This window comes from Balaenoptera ricei, chromosome 7, assembly GCF_028023285.1.
Source record: "Balaenoptera ricei isolate mBalRic1 chromosome 7, mBalRic1.hap2, whole genome shotgun sequence".
Taxonomy (NCBI): Eukaryota; Metazoa; Chordata; class Mammalia; order Artiodactyla; family Balaenopteridae; genus Balaenoptera; species Balaenoptera ricei.
Genome location: NC_082645.1, coordinates 66,051,258 through 66,067,356, shown reverse-complemented (window position 1 = coordinate 66,067,356; position 16,099 = coordinate 66,051,258). Strand labels below are relative to the sequence as shown.

Here is a 16,099-nt window from a genome sequence, read left to right as displayed (position 1 = left end):
AATCTGATTTTATTTTATAGGACAAAGACATTCTCCCAGTAAACATCAAAAACATTTTTTAAGTTTAAAAAGTTCAAGTTTAAAAAATATACTGTAAAATTATCAGCAAACTTTTAAGCCACAGTGCTTTTAACCAACAACTTGTAAATCCTTAAAAAGAAACTCTATACATATTCCTTTTGTTACACTATTTAGCCAATGTGTTTTAGAATTTAGATTAAAAAGAGCATACCTCAAGAATCAGTAAGTTCTTTGTCGTTTGTTAGATTCTTCTCTTGGGGAGTCTGCCAGCATAACTTTAAGTCTGACTCCATTCAGGATCTTTCCATGTAAAGTAGTAATGGCATCATTAGCACTTATTCTATCTGCATACTTGGCATACCCCACATTTTTTCCTGACACAAGGTAAACTTCGATCAGGTTACCAAAACGACTGAAACAAAGTAAAAAAAAGATCAACTGAAATTGGTAAGTACAGATGCTCAGATCTAAAAGTTGGGGTCCATTCTGGACTCCTTTTTTCACTCCTTTCCCCACGTCCAATCTCTAATAATGTCAATCTTCCTTCTTAAACATTTCCTCTATCAGTCAGTTTCTCCTCATTATCACTCAGATCTCTTTCCTCATTCTCACCATCATTATCTTTTTCTTAGTTTACTCTAATACCTTCGTCACTAGTTTACCTGCCCCCAGGGTTTATCCTTCTCCAATCTATTCTCTATCCTGTCTACTGAGTGATCTTTCTAAAACACAAATATGATCATTTCCTCCCTAAAAGTCCCTTCAGCTGCTCTTCATGCCTCCAGGGTAAGGACAAACTCCCTAACATAGCTTGTGGGTCTTTCTTGACTTGGGTCCTTGTCCTCTGCAGCTTCATCTTCCCTCAGTCTCTCAAATCCCATATTCCAACAACCTCCTTCCACGTTCTCTCTGGCAGGTATAACCACCCACATGCCCAGCTTTCTTCCCTGGTTAAATTATTTTTATCCTCCAGGCCTCCACTATACCTTGCTTCTTTCAAGAAGTCTTCTCTGAGTTTCTAAGGCGGGTGCCCCTCCTGTGTATTTCACAGCCTGAATACTCCTTTTCACAACACCAACCTCTCTAGGTTGTAATTTCCTATTCCCTTATCTGTCTCCTACATGAGATTAGTTCTAAGAGGACAAGAACTATTATATCTTGTTTATGTAATATAATTGTTTGTTTACACAATGTCTCTGGCACTTAGCACAGTGACTGCCTGGTACAGAGGAGAGGTTAAAAAAATAAACGAAATAAATTGGTTAAATAAAAATCAAAATACTTGAACCACATCACTGATATTTTGTGACGTTCTTTAAAAAGCTTTCTATCTATCTTTTAAATAAATTCGCTAACATTGTTGTAAGGCAAATAGGAAAAAGACCAAAAAGAAAAAGTTAAGGTTAAAGAAGTTACATGAAAAACAAACAAGAGTCTTCCCCCTTTTTACACTTATTTTATATACGTACACACACACACACACACATTCTTCCCTACAATCAAGTAATTGTTTACTCAATGTAGTTATATAATCCTTAAGGGTCCAATAGAGTGTTGACAAAATAGAAGATGCTTAATAAACACTGTTCAGTTGAATTCTAGAGGACAGGTCTATACAGATGTACCTTCTATTAAGAAACAAATGATTTGTTCATTCTATGTATGCAACTTTTCAAAACAATACTCCATGTTTTATGTCTTCAAAACAAAATAAAAGGAAATTCTGTGTGGGGACTTATGACATGTAAATGACAAAGAAGAGAAGGAAATAATTATATATTTTAAAAGGTGATATAAATAAGAACTTTTTTAAACCACAGAACGAATCATCTGTACCTGAAAGGTACTGGACACAGGAAGCTTCAAGAGTGCAAGACTGCTTAAATGACTGGTTTAAATAAATTATATTATTTTAAAATGTAACTCTGTGGAATTGAAATCTTACCAGAATATATCCTCTAGTACATCTAAAGGTAAAGGATGTGGATTAAACACGATAAAAAGTCTTTCTTTCACAGGAGTTTCAGGAGGGGCTTTTTTTTTGCATGATGGAAGTACAACATCTGTCTGGATTTGAGGCAGCTGTGATCCAGAACTTCCTCCAAATTGCTGTTGAAGAATTAGGTTCAAAACAAAAAAAAAAAAGAAAAACTGCACTTTAGGGATTTTTAAGTCAAGAGCCAAAGAGATGTGTATCATGGCACCTTTGTGGTATTTTACTATATCTCTGAAAATTTTCTTACACAGGTAGTAAACAAAGGCCACATTTATTTATACTACTGTGAAGGTTAAATTCTTACCTACTTACCAGAAATTGCTGCTGACTTGGGTTATTCCACACCATTGATGCAAGCTGTGCAGCTACCATCTGCGTTGCCATTTTTCTAAGGAGACTGGAGATAAGAACTGGTAATTTACTGAAAACTAGAAATATTCAGTCTCTAAACAGTAACTTCTTTTGTGTGACTTCCTCACCTGAGAGGTCAATTGTTTTCTATTTTTATTCTCCAAGTCATATCACGTATACCCAAAGCTTGGCTTTAGGCTAGCTCCTGGAATGGTACTTACTCTGTTGCATTACTCCCATCATCAATGAAGGAAACACCTATCCGATTCCCAGGAGGATACTGAAATCCATGTAACTTGTATTTTGCATAAATAGCAGATGCTACATTAAAATACTGAACCACTCCATGACCTAAAACAAAGCAGAGAATATACAGGAATTAGAAAAAAAGCAGATTCAGTATCTAAAGTTAGTGTTGCCATAAGAATGAAACAACAGAGAAAAACACTAATATCACACAACTAGTAAATATATAATCAAATGTGTCAGAAAACAAAGTTCTCTTATACATGTGTTCAACAGCTGTGTTCCTATCAAGCAAAGTATAAACCAGATGTTGGTAAAAATATGAACATGATATTTAAAAAAAAAATGGTATCATTAGCTTAAGTTCTGTCCAATGAATTTAATTTTAAGATCTTGGCTTTTCTTATATGACAGAGATACACCTAAAAGCCAACCAGTTTTTCTTAAAATTTTCATTCTTTGAAATATACTTTGAAATTCTAAAATTTTCCCTACCATAGTGAGTAAGAAATGAAATGAGAAGTGATATATGAAAAGAATATATAGTCACCTTGGCTAGCTGAAGTGGTAGACAGAGAAAAAGTGATATATGTAGTAAAACCAAAAAGCAGGGGAACAGACGGTTTCGGATCAAAAGTCACATATTTCACATTCCTTTGAAGACCTTTTAGCTAAGGGGATAGATTTCAATTCAGGAAGGTGATGCTACAGGGGGGGAAAATTTTATACAGGAGACCTTACATGGCAAGCCCAGGAGCTTGTAACACACCAAAAGGTTTTCACAATACATTTATACTATAACTCACTTTGGGAAAAACAATGTTTTAATTTAATGTTCCTCTCTAAATCTAAGCATCTCAACATTTTAATGAAATTGAAACTCAGAAGCAAATGAACATATAAAACTAATTCAAATAGGATTCTAACTACATGATACCTCTATTAATAAAAAGGTGTTCCAATGATACACATATTTATCAGACACATCCAACCAGAGAAACAATAGAGAAGGTAAAGGAACAAATACATTTCAAAGTACCAGATAAAAAGGAAAGAAAATACAAAACAAATAGAATTACATATGAATATAATAACAGATATGCCAAAACCCACAAAATGTGTGCCTCAGAGTCACAACAAAGAATGACAGCAGGTACTTCCCTAGTGGCCCAGTGGGTAAGGCTCTGAGCTCCCAATGCAGGGGGCCCAGGTTCGATCCCTGCTCTGGGAACCAGATCCTGCATGCATGCTGCAGCTAAGAGTCTGCATGCCACAACTAAGAAGTCCACAAGCTTCAACTAAAAAAGATCCCGCATGCTGCAATTAAAAAAGATCCCACATGCTGCAACAAAGATCCTGCATGCCACAAGTAAGACCCAGAGCAGCCAAAATAAAAATAAATAAATTAATAGTAAAAAAAAAAAAAAAATGATAGCATAAGACTGGGTTAAAGTTGGAGATGGTACAAAGTAGGTCAATGACTTTTTAGTAGGTCCTGCTAAAAGACCAGTGCTGGGTAGAGTAATATTGATTATGTGGGAGAGTCTGTATAAAGGGTGTGGACACTCTAGGCCAGTCAGCCTATATAATCTGACTCATCTATTTCCCCTCAACATCCATAAAACGACACCCTAAAATGACTAAATCAAGTATATCTATAGTACTGGAAGAGATGCCAAGTATGATTTCTCTATACCACCCCTCACCTCCAATTCTTTAAAAACTAACAAACTGAGTGCCTATTATGTGCCAGGACTTGCAGTAGATACTTTATATATATTATTTCTAATTCTTATCTAACCCTGGCATAGAAGGTACTAATAATCCCATTTTACAGATGAGTAAAGAGAGACTAGATAGAATAAGCAATTTGCTAAGGTCTTACAACTATGTGTCATTGTTGGGATTTGCACCACTCGTTGGCTGCAAAATGGAATGCTAACCTTTTCCCATTACACCACTAGGGCATTTTAAAAAAGCCTTAAAAAAATCAAAAGGCTTACAAGAATACAAAGATGGATTAACCTAACACTAGATAATAGGTTTAATCAATGAACCAGTTACCAAGTTCAAATGGCTAGCATTAGAGTCTTGCTTCTATTAAGAGTGGGGAGAAGCAGAGAGAGAAGTAGGGCAATTAAAATGCTTGAAATGAAGGGAAGGAGTTCCCTTCTGAGGTACAGAGTTTAAGAAAAGAGACTTAGGGAAGAGGAGAAAACTTTAAGGGTTTTATCACTTTGCCCAGCATTAATGAGAAGTACAGAAAGAGACCTTATTCTAAGGTATTTTTGTTGTACAACTGGAAACAGAGAATGCTCTATTTTATGCGCGTTAAAACAGTTTAAAAAAAATAAATGACTCTATAAAGTAGATATATTCCCAGGGATTTGTTTATTGAGGTATCACTATATTTGAAAGTTTAAGGTAGAGAAAGAAGAAACAAAAAACTGTTTTATACAAACAGTATCTGACATAAAAAGTGCCATTGGAACAAACGAACTTATTTACAAAACAGAAGTAGAGTCACAGATGTAGAAAACAAACTTATGGTTACCAGGGGGAAAAGGTGGGGGGAAGGATAAATTGGGAGATTGGGATTGACATATATACACTACTATCTATAAAAACTGATAAGGACCTACTGTATAGCACAGGGAACTGTACTCAATACTCTGTAACGACCTATACGGGAAAAGAATCTAGAAAAGAGTGGATATATGTATATATATAACTGATTCATTTTACTGTACAGCAGAGAGTAACACAACCTTGTAAATCAACTATACTCTAATAAAAATTAAAAAGAAAAAGTGCCACTGGAGAAAAGCCAGTTTAACAAAACACAGTATATTTAAAAATAATACAGACATTATTTTACCATAATTAGAATACGGATCTCGTTGAACTTCACAGTATTCCAACCCTGGTACTATATCAAAAATGCTGAAAAGCTGCTCTTCAGTGAAAGGAACTCTTGATACAACTGACAGGCGTTTGGAGATGGCTTCCTGGCCTCTGTTGTCATTCTTGTCAAAACTTGAAAATTCAGATTGTTGTTCTCCAACAATATAAAACAAAAAGCAAATCTTTAAATTTCTGTACATTCAAAGATTCATTTAACATTTTAGATACTAGAAAATAAATGAACTGTCATTAAGTCCTCTGCATTGAACAAAGGCACTGTCTTTTGTAATATGCTCTTGGTCATCAGCACTATCAGGAGAGACAAGGACAAGGAAACAGACAACTCTCCCGATTTCCCTGCCTTGATACAGAAATATAAGCAGAAATGTGTAGTCTAATTTCACAGGAATAGGTTTACTATGCAAAACTGCAAAATATGGCAAGTGTTTCACCTAAAGGGACGTTTATGCCAAATAACATTTACAGGTCTTACTTTCATCACTCATTTTCCCCCTTTTCTAACTTCTACTTTTGTCATTCCTCTCCTTTCTCTAGCCCTAATTTTAAGGCAGCAGTAATTTAGGGATAAAATTTTAGGATTCATACTGAGGGGATAACTGTATATGTCTTTCATATTTCTTGGTCAGCTGCATACAAGCAGCAGCTCACCCCCGCAAAATGGCTGTGTAACACTGCCACTGACATAGTGTAACACTTAGATAATGCATAACTAACCATAAAAAACTATAATTGGAAATAAGTTAAACAAAATAAGCGTTAAATAATGACATTAGGTGTCATGACCAACTTCTTGAAAGAAAAAAAAAAACCTATAAATTCTTTTATTCACTATGTGAACTTCAGACTGCTGATAAAAGAGTATTAAAAAAAACCCCCTCCAAATCAGATTGCATACACTACTTATGCCATTAAAGTAAAGATAGCCCACTTACCAAATGGAAACATATTCACTCTAGGTTCATGTCCCAAAGTCTCCTGCCTCATATTACTATAATAATCTTGTTCTGAGGATTCAGATGCTTTATTTTTAGGTTCAGCCAAGATTGCCCTAAAACCTGAAAAAGAGAATCCATAAATTTCAAATTTTATAGCAAATTTAACACACCTACAAATATACTTGATTGCTAGTGCTTGACTTAGTTTTATAATTGTATAAAACAAAATCTACACAAACAACCATCTCCACCAGACCTACCTACTTCTTTGCTTTTTGAAAGATGGCAAGGAGTAAATGAGAAACAGCAAGAATCCCAAATTATGGGTCAATGTAGACATGAAAGATCAGCAATTCTATTCTATCCTTTCCAGTCTCCCTCTACTATAGATGACATCATCATTCATTCTCAGGCTTTCCAACATCAAAATCCAATAGTGCTTCTTCACACCCAACTGTCATCAAGATTCTTCCTTTGAAATATACCTAGAAGATGTTATCTTTCACTCCAACTTCCCTGCCTCTGTTTTAAAATTAGATTCTCGTCAATTAATTACAACCCTTCAACTGATCGCTTTGCCTCTGGATCAAGAGTTTTAACTAGGGGTCCAACGATGAGCTTCAAAAGGTGGGAAGGTTTCATGAACCCTCTGAAACTTTAAACATAATGCTTATTCGTATGTGCACATGGGCATATTTCAAGGCAGAAGGTTCACAGCTTTCATCATATTATTCAGTGGTTCCAAAAAGGATAAAATGAGCCTCTTTGAATTCTTCCTCTGGAAATACACTCTTGATACTGTGGTTAGATCAACTGTGCTGAAACAGTTTTTGTTATTTTTCTCCTTTTAAAACAATCTACAAGGGATTTTCTAATGTGGACTAAGCTTGAACTCTTCATCACCTCCCGTGTACGGTTCCAACGTACCTAGATTACTTTGTCCCTGTTTCTCAACAGGAATACCAAGCGTTACTCAGATTGTTGCCTTCATGCTATTAAGCAAAGACATTTATTTCTAGCTCTGTGTCTTTACTAACATTGCTCTCATCTTCTGTCCTGCCTACTCTACACCAGTTGCAAATCCTACTTCCAGATGTATTCCCATGCTCATTTGGTGCACTTGTTTTTCACCATTGATAGGCTATATCACACACTTCTGAACATTTTCTCATTTGGCAAATTTTTATTGAGTCTACTATAAATGGCAGTATCTTTGCTAGAGATCTCAATAAATCTTAACTGAGTACTACTCAACTGAGTACACTACTATATTGAGTACTACTAACAGCAGTACTAGGTACTTGGGGTGACAGCAACAGATAAATAAGACATAGAGCTTTAAAAAATCTATTACTCCTTAACTATTTTTTGCCTGTTAGATCTTGGCTACCCAATACAGCTGTCAATTCCTTAAATGCCAGCGTTGCTATATATTCCATCTGTATCCCTCTACTTATATTGATGAGTGTACCATAGGTACTCAGTTAATGTTGGTTGATTGAGAAATTTAGAAGGATCTGAGAGAAAATTTTGGTGTATACCTTAGGGTTATCTAAGAGTTCTACTGATTAACAATAATTATTTTCAGTATGTATCTATTTTTATAATATCCTGAAACCCACTAATTGAATTATTCTACATCTCATTTCTAAGGGTCAATATAACTAGAAGTATGACAACAAAGAATATTTTCCTTGGCCTCTTTAGAATTCTTATTCTTCAGAATGTACACCAGCAACAGCAGAAGATCCGAATAATGTCACTCTACCTTGAAATTAACCCAATGTGTATTTACTTCCCAATGCTAGCAAACCTTGAAAATCCTATCCTTATTATTTATATGTTTGTTAGTATACCTAATTCTATTTAGGGTTTAGGTCAAATATAAACAAATATTACAGAATACTTGAATTTCTTTAAAATATAAAGAATAAATATTTTTTAAAAACCCCAACCTGAAAGGGTTGGTCAATATTTTTAATACTTAAAATTCTAAATAATTTAATAAACCCCAAAAACCTGTAGAAATAATAACCAAAGCAGGACAACAGCATTTTCACTGAGTTAATGCAGTTACTCATATTTTTCAAGATAGTGCCTCAATGAAAGCCTAATCACAGCCCCCAAATTATTTTCATCTTAGGACTATATATATTTAAACTCCCATTGCTGAGATTAAATTAGCAGGTATGGCTATTAGCACAAACCAGTATTAGATTATAATTAGAATAATTCGAATTTTTTCAAATGTCTATTACAATGATAAATGAACACATCCTTACTTCGATCACAGTTTTCTATTGCTTGGGCAGCCTGTGATGGTTTTAAGTATCGAACATAGCCCAAGCCTTTACTTTCTCCAGTTACTTTATTCTTAATAATGCTGCAATACTCGATATCTCCATACACCTATGAGAGTTAAAAGAAATGATGTTAGAGGAGTCAAAATTAATAACTGAACAGATTTCAGAACTAACTTAAAATTTACTTTTCTTCTTGCTTCCAAAAAAAGAAATCAGAATTTATAGCTACTTTTAATAATGGAATAAAAATGTCACAAACTAATGAGGCACTAGAAAAATAACCATAATGATGATAAAACCAAATAACATAACCAAAATAATGATACTTTTTATTTACTGAGCATTTGCTTTACGTATATCACTTTATTGTTATAACAGCCCTTCAAGGATATATATATTATACTGCTTATTTCACAGACAAGGAAGCTGGGCCTTAGAGAAATCATATAACTTGCCAAAGTCATGGAGGGAGAGCAAAAATTTGTACATGGTCTGGAAAGCTCCAAAGTCTTGCTCAGTGTTGGTTAAGAGCAGAGGCTCTGAAACTGAACCTTCTTTATTCTAATCTTGGTTCAGCCACTTATTAACTGGGCAGTTGCCTATCTCCTTAGCTGTTAAATGGGGCCTATCTCCTTAGCTGTTAAATGGGGCTAATAGCTGTACCTACCTCATAGGGTTGTTTTAAGGTTTAAAAGAGCAAGTACACCTAAAGTGCACATAGAGGGTCTGGGACATAGTCAGCACTCAGTAAATATTAGCTATAATTATTTATCTGCCTTCTAACAGGAACATAAATGATTGTGTATACTTTTGAAGGAGTGCCTCTTGAAGTACATTTTTAAAATACATTGGTTCACGCAGAAAGTTAATACTCCATGTGAGAAATATGTGGTAAATGTTTACTTTTAATGTTGGAAGAAATACGGGATATAAATTCTGTTTATTATTAATCTTATAAAATTTTCATGTAACTGATTAGTAACTTAACTACTATATATGTATTTAAAAATGCCATATTTGTTCACTCAGAGAAAGATAAAAGTTTATAAGTATATAAGGTAAAAACTTTATTCTTACTATTGGAGGAAGTATGGAATATATATATATTTGGTATTTGTTATTTTTCAAGTATTTTATTCAATCCTCAGTTGGGGTAGGATAGAGGAAGTTTGAAAATTACTTTTTACTACTTGTTTTCTTTCTTGCTTGTTGTCCACGTGATTCAGTACTGGGAAGATTAGTAGAAAAAGAATAAAAAATTACAACTCAAGACAATTTAAAAATTGCTTTTTAATAGTTTTTGTGAAAGTGTATCACTGCTCATAAAAGTCAATGGCTAAAAAGAAATTTTAAATTGTCTCCAAATTTCATTGACTACAATCTAGCTATAGTTCAGAGTTGTAGGTAGTTTTTTTTTTTTTTCCTTTAAATATAATTCCTTCAGAGGCCTAATTTTAAAACAAAAACTATAGAGGATAAGTCTTTCTGTGAATAAGTACATCAACATGCCACAGACTTGTAACAAATGCGAGATAATACAGTTCACACACTCAGGCTTGCCTGCCCCATCTCTCCATGAGAGGCAATAGAGAGGAGTGCTAAGAGGGTGCTTTGAAAATTTCAAGACCAAGAGCGGGCTCTGGATTCAGACACCCTCGGCATAAATCTTGGCTCCACCACCTACTAGGTATGAGACCTTACTTAAAACTCTGAGCTTTATACTTCATTTTCCTGAATCTGTATTTTCATTAAAGGGGGGGAAAAACACCATCATCAATATTTTCCAGGTTTTATACATTTTTAAAAAGTTAACTTATTTTAGTTTTAATATTTAATAACTAGATTGAAATAGATGACTTAAAAATAGTTATTTAATTCTCCACCACCAATCTAATGATCTAACTCAAACAAAACAAGATTTAGTAATTGTACAACCAATGTAAGATTTTAAGTTACCAAGAACGCTAGCTGATTAGAAAATGTTAAGTACCTTAAATTTTTCCCGTAGATCTTCTTCTGTGTAGGACTTTGGTATCATAACAAATATTCTTGTAAGTTCTTCATCCTCAACATCTCGGTGACTTCCAGATGATCTGGACTGAGCAATGAAAACCTAAGAAACAAACAAAACCCAAAGAATAATGTGGAAATATCAGTCAACTGTTTTCCTACTCCTTAAGAATACTTACTTCATTATTAGTATGGGATTCATGTTAGGTTAAATGCAATGTAATAGGGTCTTATCAAAAAACATTTTGTTAAAGCAATCTTTATTGCAATGACTTTTTATGAGATAACACTGATCTTTGCACTTTTTTTTCCGAATTTTTTTTCCTTTGTATTTTTTTTACCAAGAGCAATAGTCAGTGCACTGAAAGAGAGCAACAGTCAGTGCAATAGTCAGTGCACTGAAAGAGAACGTGTACTCTGCGCTTGTTGGGTAGTGTTCAATAAATGCCAATTATATAGTTGATTAATAGTGTTATTAAAATGTCATATCCTTACTGATTTTGTCTACTTTTTCTATCAGAGACTAAGAGGAGTGCAAAAATCTGATTATGAATTTATCTCTCCTTTTAGTTCTATTAATAATGCTTCATGTATTTTGAAGCTCTATTATTGGTTACATAAACATCTGGAATTGTTATGTACTCTTTGATTGATATTTTTATTTTTAGGAAATTATTCTTGTTAATACTCTTCCTGTTGAAGACCATTTTGTCTGATATCACACCAGCTTTTTCTATCCTTTTACTTTCAACCGCTTTGTATCTTTATACTTAAAAGTGCATCTCTTGTAAACAGTATTTAGTTTGGCCTTTTTAAAAAAAATCCTGACAATCCCTGCTTTTTAATAGGAGTGTTTAGCCAATTTATGTTGAATTTAATATTGATACAGTTGGGTTTAAGTCTAGATGGTCGTATTTTTAATTGTTTGCTTTCTAATATTAATCCTTAAAAAAAGGTAACATAACCATATTCTGGATCATCTCAGTTACCACCTGAATGACTTATGTGAGCAAGAAAATGCACAGAATGGACTGAGGCTCTATTTTTCTATTAGTAATTTAGTTTTATTGAAATATTATCTGTGACATTAGATTATTACCTAGAATTTAATTTGCTTTGTGGTATTGCTTTTATTTAATTCATAAAATTGCTTTGGTTTTATATTTTTCCAGAGGAATGTAAAATCTTTAACTATGATTGTGGATTTGTTCCTAGAGCTACAAGCATAAGAATTTTAATGGCTACTCTTATTTTTTATAACTTGTAGAAATGTAATAAAAATAATGTAATTCACCAGACAGGGCCCTTGAGTATTTTTTTCCTTTCTTCTTCTTCTTTGTCTTTAAAGGGGGGCTGTATACCATTCAGTATGAGAAAACCTGAACCTATGGAATTCCAGAGGAGAAGGCAGCAACTAAAAGGACAAAGAATTTATAGAGCCACGGGATTTTAGAAATATTGAAAAAGAGGGTCATTATGTTTGCTTGGAAAACAGCTGTCACAGAGGTGTAGAACCTTGCTTACAAGATACAGCTGGAGATACACCCTTAGATAGCATCTACTTCCAGTTATTCCTTTGATAAACTTATACCACATGCCAAGCACTGTATAAGGTATTAGTAGTAGAGTATTAAGTAACATAGAAATGGCTCACTAGAAAGTTAGTCCAGTGCATGTATCAGTAATGGATGGTCAATAGGGAAATACAAATAGGGAACCTTTAAGTACGGGAAGACACTAGGAGAAAAAAAAGAGTTTCAAGTAAGATTTGTGATTGGAGGTGCCATCAGATCACAAATTTCTAAATTTTAGAAGATTGAGGCATTTCAAATTTCTGATAAAGATGACAATATCTAAGTAGAAAACATGTATAATAATCAACCACCTACTGGATGATTTCTCCTGAGATTTTATGTTCACAGACTATGGGCTCTAAATCCTTGCAAAGCTAAGAACTAAGATTTTTCTCTTGTTTTCTAGATTTACCCTTTTCCTCAAGATAATGTAGCTGATCACTCACAGAATGAGTCTCATTTGGACAGTCTTTTCTGGCTGTAGGCCTGGTATTAAAATTTTCTTATTTGTCTTGCAGGGCCTTTGGAACGTTGCAAAAGCAAAGTACATGAGAAACACTGAAGGTGAATTAATTTAACTGGAAATACTTAAAAACAAAACAAAACAAAAAACCCCACTACATTCCAGCGGAAGACAGCCCAAGTTGAAGCTGCTGAAGAATGAATTTAGACTGTCTAGCTAAGGCACTAGTGCAACAACCCTCTGGCTGAAACTGAGTGGACAAAAATGTGAAAAACAAAATTTAAGCTTTAATTATCTTTGGGAATCATTTAATTTCTCTGTGGTGAAAAGGGGGGGATACATTTTAGTGCTGGAACTTTTACTTCTCTTGTAGGAATTTAATGAAGGCAAGGGGGGTCTATAGGTTTCAAATTTGGGGCATTTTGGGGAGTTTCCAAGAAGATCTCTGTGGTTATACTATATTCAAAGTAAAAAAATCCTCCCTGCTAAGATCATAATTGGAAGGAGATGAAAATTATCAACCTAGTGTAGGAGCCAACAAACTTCAGCTTCCTGTTTTTCTACAGCCCATGATCTAAGAATTGCTTCTACATTTTTAGAGGGTTGTTAAAAAACAAAAAGAATGTGTGACAGACTGTGTATGACTCACAAAGCCTAAAATATTTACTGACCCTTTATAGACAAAGTTTGCCACCCCCTGATCTAGTATATACTGTGGCCTTACACTTAATTTCATTGATGATCTGTCCTGACTCAGAGGGTTTGGGAGGTGGGAGGAGAGGGAATGTCTATTGTCTAATGTGTTGTTGGTGTATTCCTAGGCTCCTCTCTTTTTTGCAAGGAAGGCCTACAGAGACTGCTACTATGGATAAACAAAAAAGATGTACTGAGGGCTTCCCTTGTACCAGCTCTGTGCTAAAAGGATAGATTAAGTCAAATAACCCTCAAAATCACCCTTCCTGCCCTGTGTCAGTATATTAATTTTACAGGCAAGTTAAGTGTGGAAACTTAATATAAATACCACCAGAATTAATTAAGAGTATTCAAAGAGGCATTTAATATTAATACAATTACACTGCCATCACCATGATTTGGCTCTTTTTAAGGCAGTTTACCTTGGTCTGCTTTCAGAGAAAAGTGACAGTAGCAAAACCTCGATATCAATACCTTCACAAGGAGGGTTTATTTAAAATAATTTGTAAAGATTACAGAAGTGTGATGAATATGCAATAGTAGCAGTTTTAATCAACTGCATTTAAAAATTATATACATTCAGGGCTTCCCTGGTGGTGCAGTGGTTGAGAATCCGCCTGCCAATGCAGGGGACACGGGTTCGTGCCCCGGTCCGGGAAGATCCCACATGCCGCAGAGCAACTAAGCCCGTGAGCCACAACTGCTGAGCCTGTGCGACTGGAGCCTGTGCTCCGCAACAAGAGAGGCCGCGACAGTGAGAGGCCCGCGCACCGCGATGAAGAGTGGCCCCCGCTCGCCGCGACTAGAGAAAGCCCTCGCACAGAAACGAAGACCCAACACAGCCATAAATAAATAAACAAATATATTTATATATTAAAAAAATTATGTACATGCATACTTTGGTACTGGGAAAATGGCTAACAAGGGAGGGCCACAGTTACATGTACTTTTATCAAGTCTTTAAGCACCTTACCTACCTGAGGAAAAGCAAAGTTACTTGTTTTTATACACGGTAAACCGCGAGGTCTGAGAGAGGAGGATCAGAGAAGTCCTCAAAGTAGGTCAGGGTCGGAGCTGGGCGGTGGATTAGCGACGGCGGGGGCGCGGGACGGTCCGGCCACCGCAGCTCTGCAGCCCGAGTAGCCGCAGACACCTGGTCCGACCCGGGAGCGGACGTTCTCTCTGCATCCCCCTTCCCCCGCACCCCAGTGCAGACCTGCCGGCAGGGCGTCCGCAAGAACGCTCTCTGCAACGCCGTCCTCCCCTCCCCTCCCCCCACCCCGGAACGCCAGGTGCTGCCCAGTCCGCCCCCGCGAGCGAATATACCACCCCTACCGCAGCCTGACACCGCCCCCGGGGGCACCCCGACCCGGCCCCCGAACCTTGATGGGCTTGGTGTCGCTGGGGCTGAGGCACTGGCCGTGCATCTCCTCCATGGCCCTGCAGGCCTGCGAGCTGCGGGCAAACTTGACGAATGCGATGCCCTTGGACTCTTTGGTGTGCTTGTCCCGCACCACCCAGATGTCTTGGATCTCCCCGAAGGGCGAGAAGCGCTCCCTCAGCACCGACTCGGGCGTGTACTTGCTGATCACCAAGAAGATGCGGCTGTTCGGCGGCTCGTCCAGGCTGTCCACGCCCGGGCGGAAGCCTCCGCCGCTCGCACAGCTCCCCGCTTCGTCCATGGTGCTCCACCCCGGCGCGGGAGCCAGGCCCGCACCCCTTTACTCCTCCTCGCTCCCGCCGTACCCACCACTGCCTCAGCTGCCCACCCAGTCGTTCCCAGCCTCGCGTCCGCTTCCGGAAGACGGAAGGGTCTGGGGCCCGGCGCAGGCCGGCCACGCAGGGTGCCGGCTTTGGGGTCGGGGAGCTGCAGCGCCCCCTAGCGGCCCGGGGGAGCCTGACGCAGTCCACGGCGCCAATCCCGCGGAGCCAAGGCCCACGCACCAGGTGTGTGATCCTGGTTCCCTGTTGCTAGAAGTGTCTGGTGCGGGCTTTCCCGTCGCTGGCTCTACCCCACTCCCAAAGCCCATGGTGTCTTCCCCCAACCTTGCCACCTTGGTCGTAAGCTCACTAGAAGCTCTATAGGACTGAGTTAAAACTGTTCAGTCTTAGAGCTGATCATCCAACTCCAGCCTCATTGTTGAGAAAACTGAGATGAGGAATTGGGGCCCATGGAGTAGCAAAAGGTAATAGAAAAACAAACAACAGAGCCCAAACCAGAAACAACTCCATCTTCTGATCTACTCAACTCCCAGAAGCAACCGTGGGAGGTTTGAGGGCAGAAAGAATGCAGCACGCAGCTGTGGAACTAGGAGAAATCCTAAGGTACAAGCAAAGTGGGAAATCTGTACCGACTTCTAAGGCTTGTTGTTAATGGGCTTTGAGGAGAGGTCGGCATAAAACTGGCAGAAATCCAGAAACAAGGCAGTGGCCCTGGAATGAAGTGAAAGGAACAAATCAGAAAATGGTTCAGGAGCAGAGCTTCTTAAATGTTCAAGTCCAGGGTTACTATAAATGAAAATAGGTAACTACTGTTCATTGGGTGCCAACCGTAAGCCAGGCTCTGTGCAAGGAGCTAGACA

At 37.2% G+C, this 16,099-nt stretch overlaps 1 protein-coding gene across 2 annotated transcripts; it reads right to left on the bottom strand.

Moving 5' to 3' along the window:
• Positions 1-232: 232 nt before the first annotated feature.
• RBM45 (RNA binding motif protein 45) lies at positions 233-15,342 on the bottom strand. 2 transcript variants are annotated; one of them, XM_059928162.1, is made up of 9 exons: positions 14,900-15,342; positions 10,768-10,890; positions 8,757-8,883; positions 6,475-6,594; positions 5,493-5,681; positions 2,590-2,719; positions 2,330-2,414; positions 1,967-2,130; positions 233-433 (listed from the first exon to the last, which is right to left on the bottom strand). In XM_059928162.1, the coding sequence occupies exons 1-9, from the start codon at positions 15,197-15,199 to the stop codon at positions 241-243; spliced, it is 1,431 nt and encodes a 476-aa protein (XP_059784145.1). In that variant the 5' UTR covers positions 15,200-15,342; the 3' UTR covers positions 233-240. The 2 variants fall into 2 exon arrangements, with proteins under 2 accessions (XP_059784145.1, XP_059784146.1); XM_059928163.1 differs by having other exon boundaries at positions 5,493-5,672; positions 6,472-6,594; positions 14,900-15,341.
• Between the last annotated feature and the right edge of the window lie 757 nt (positions 15,343-16,099).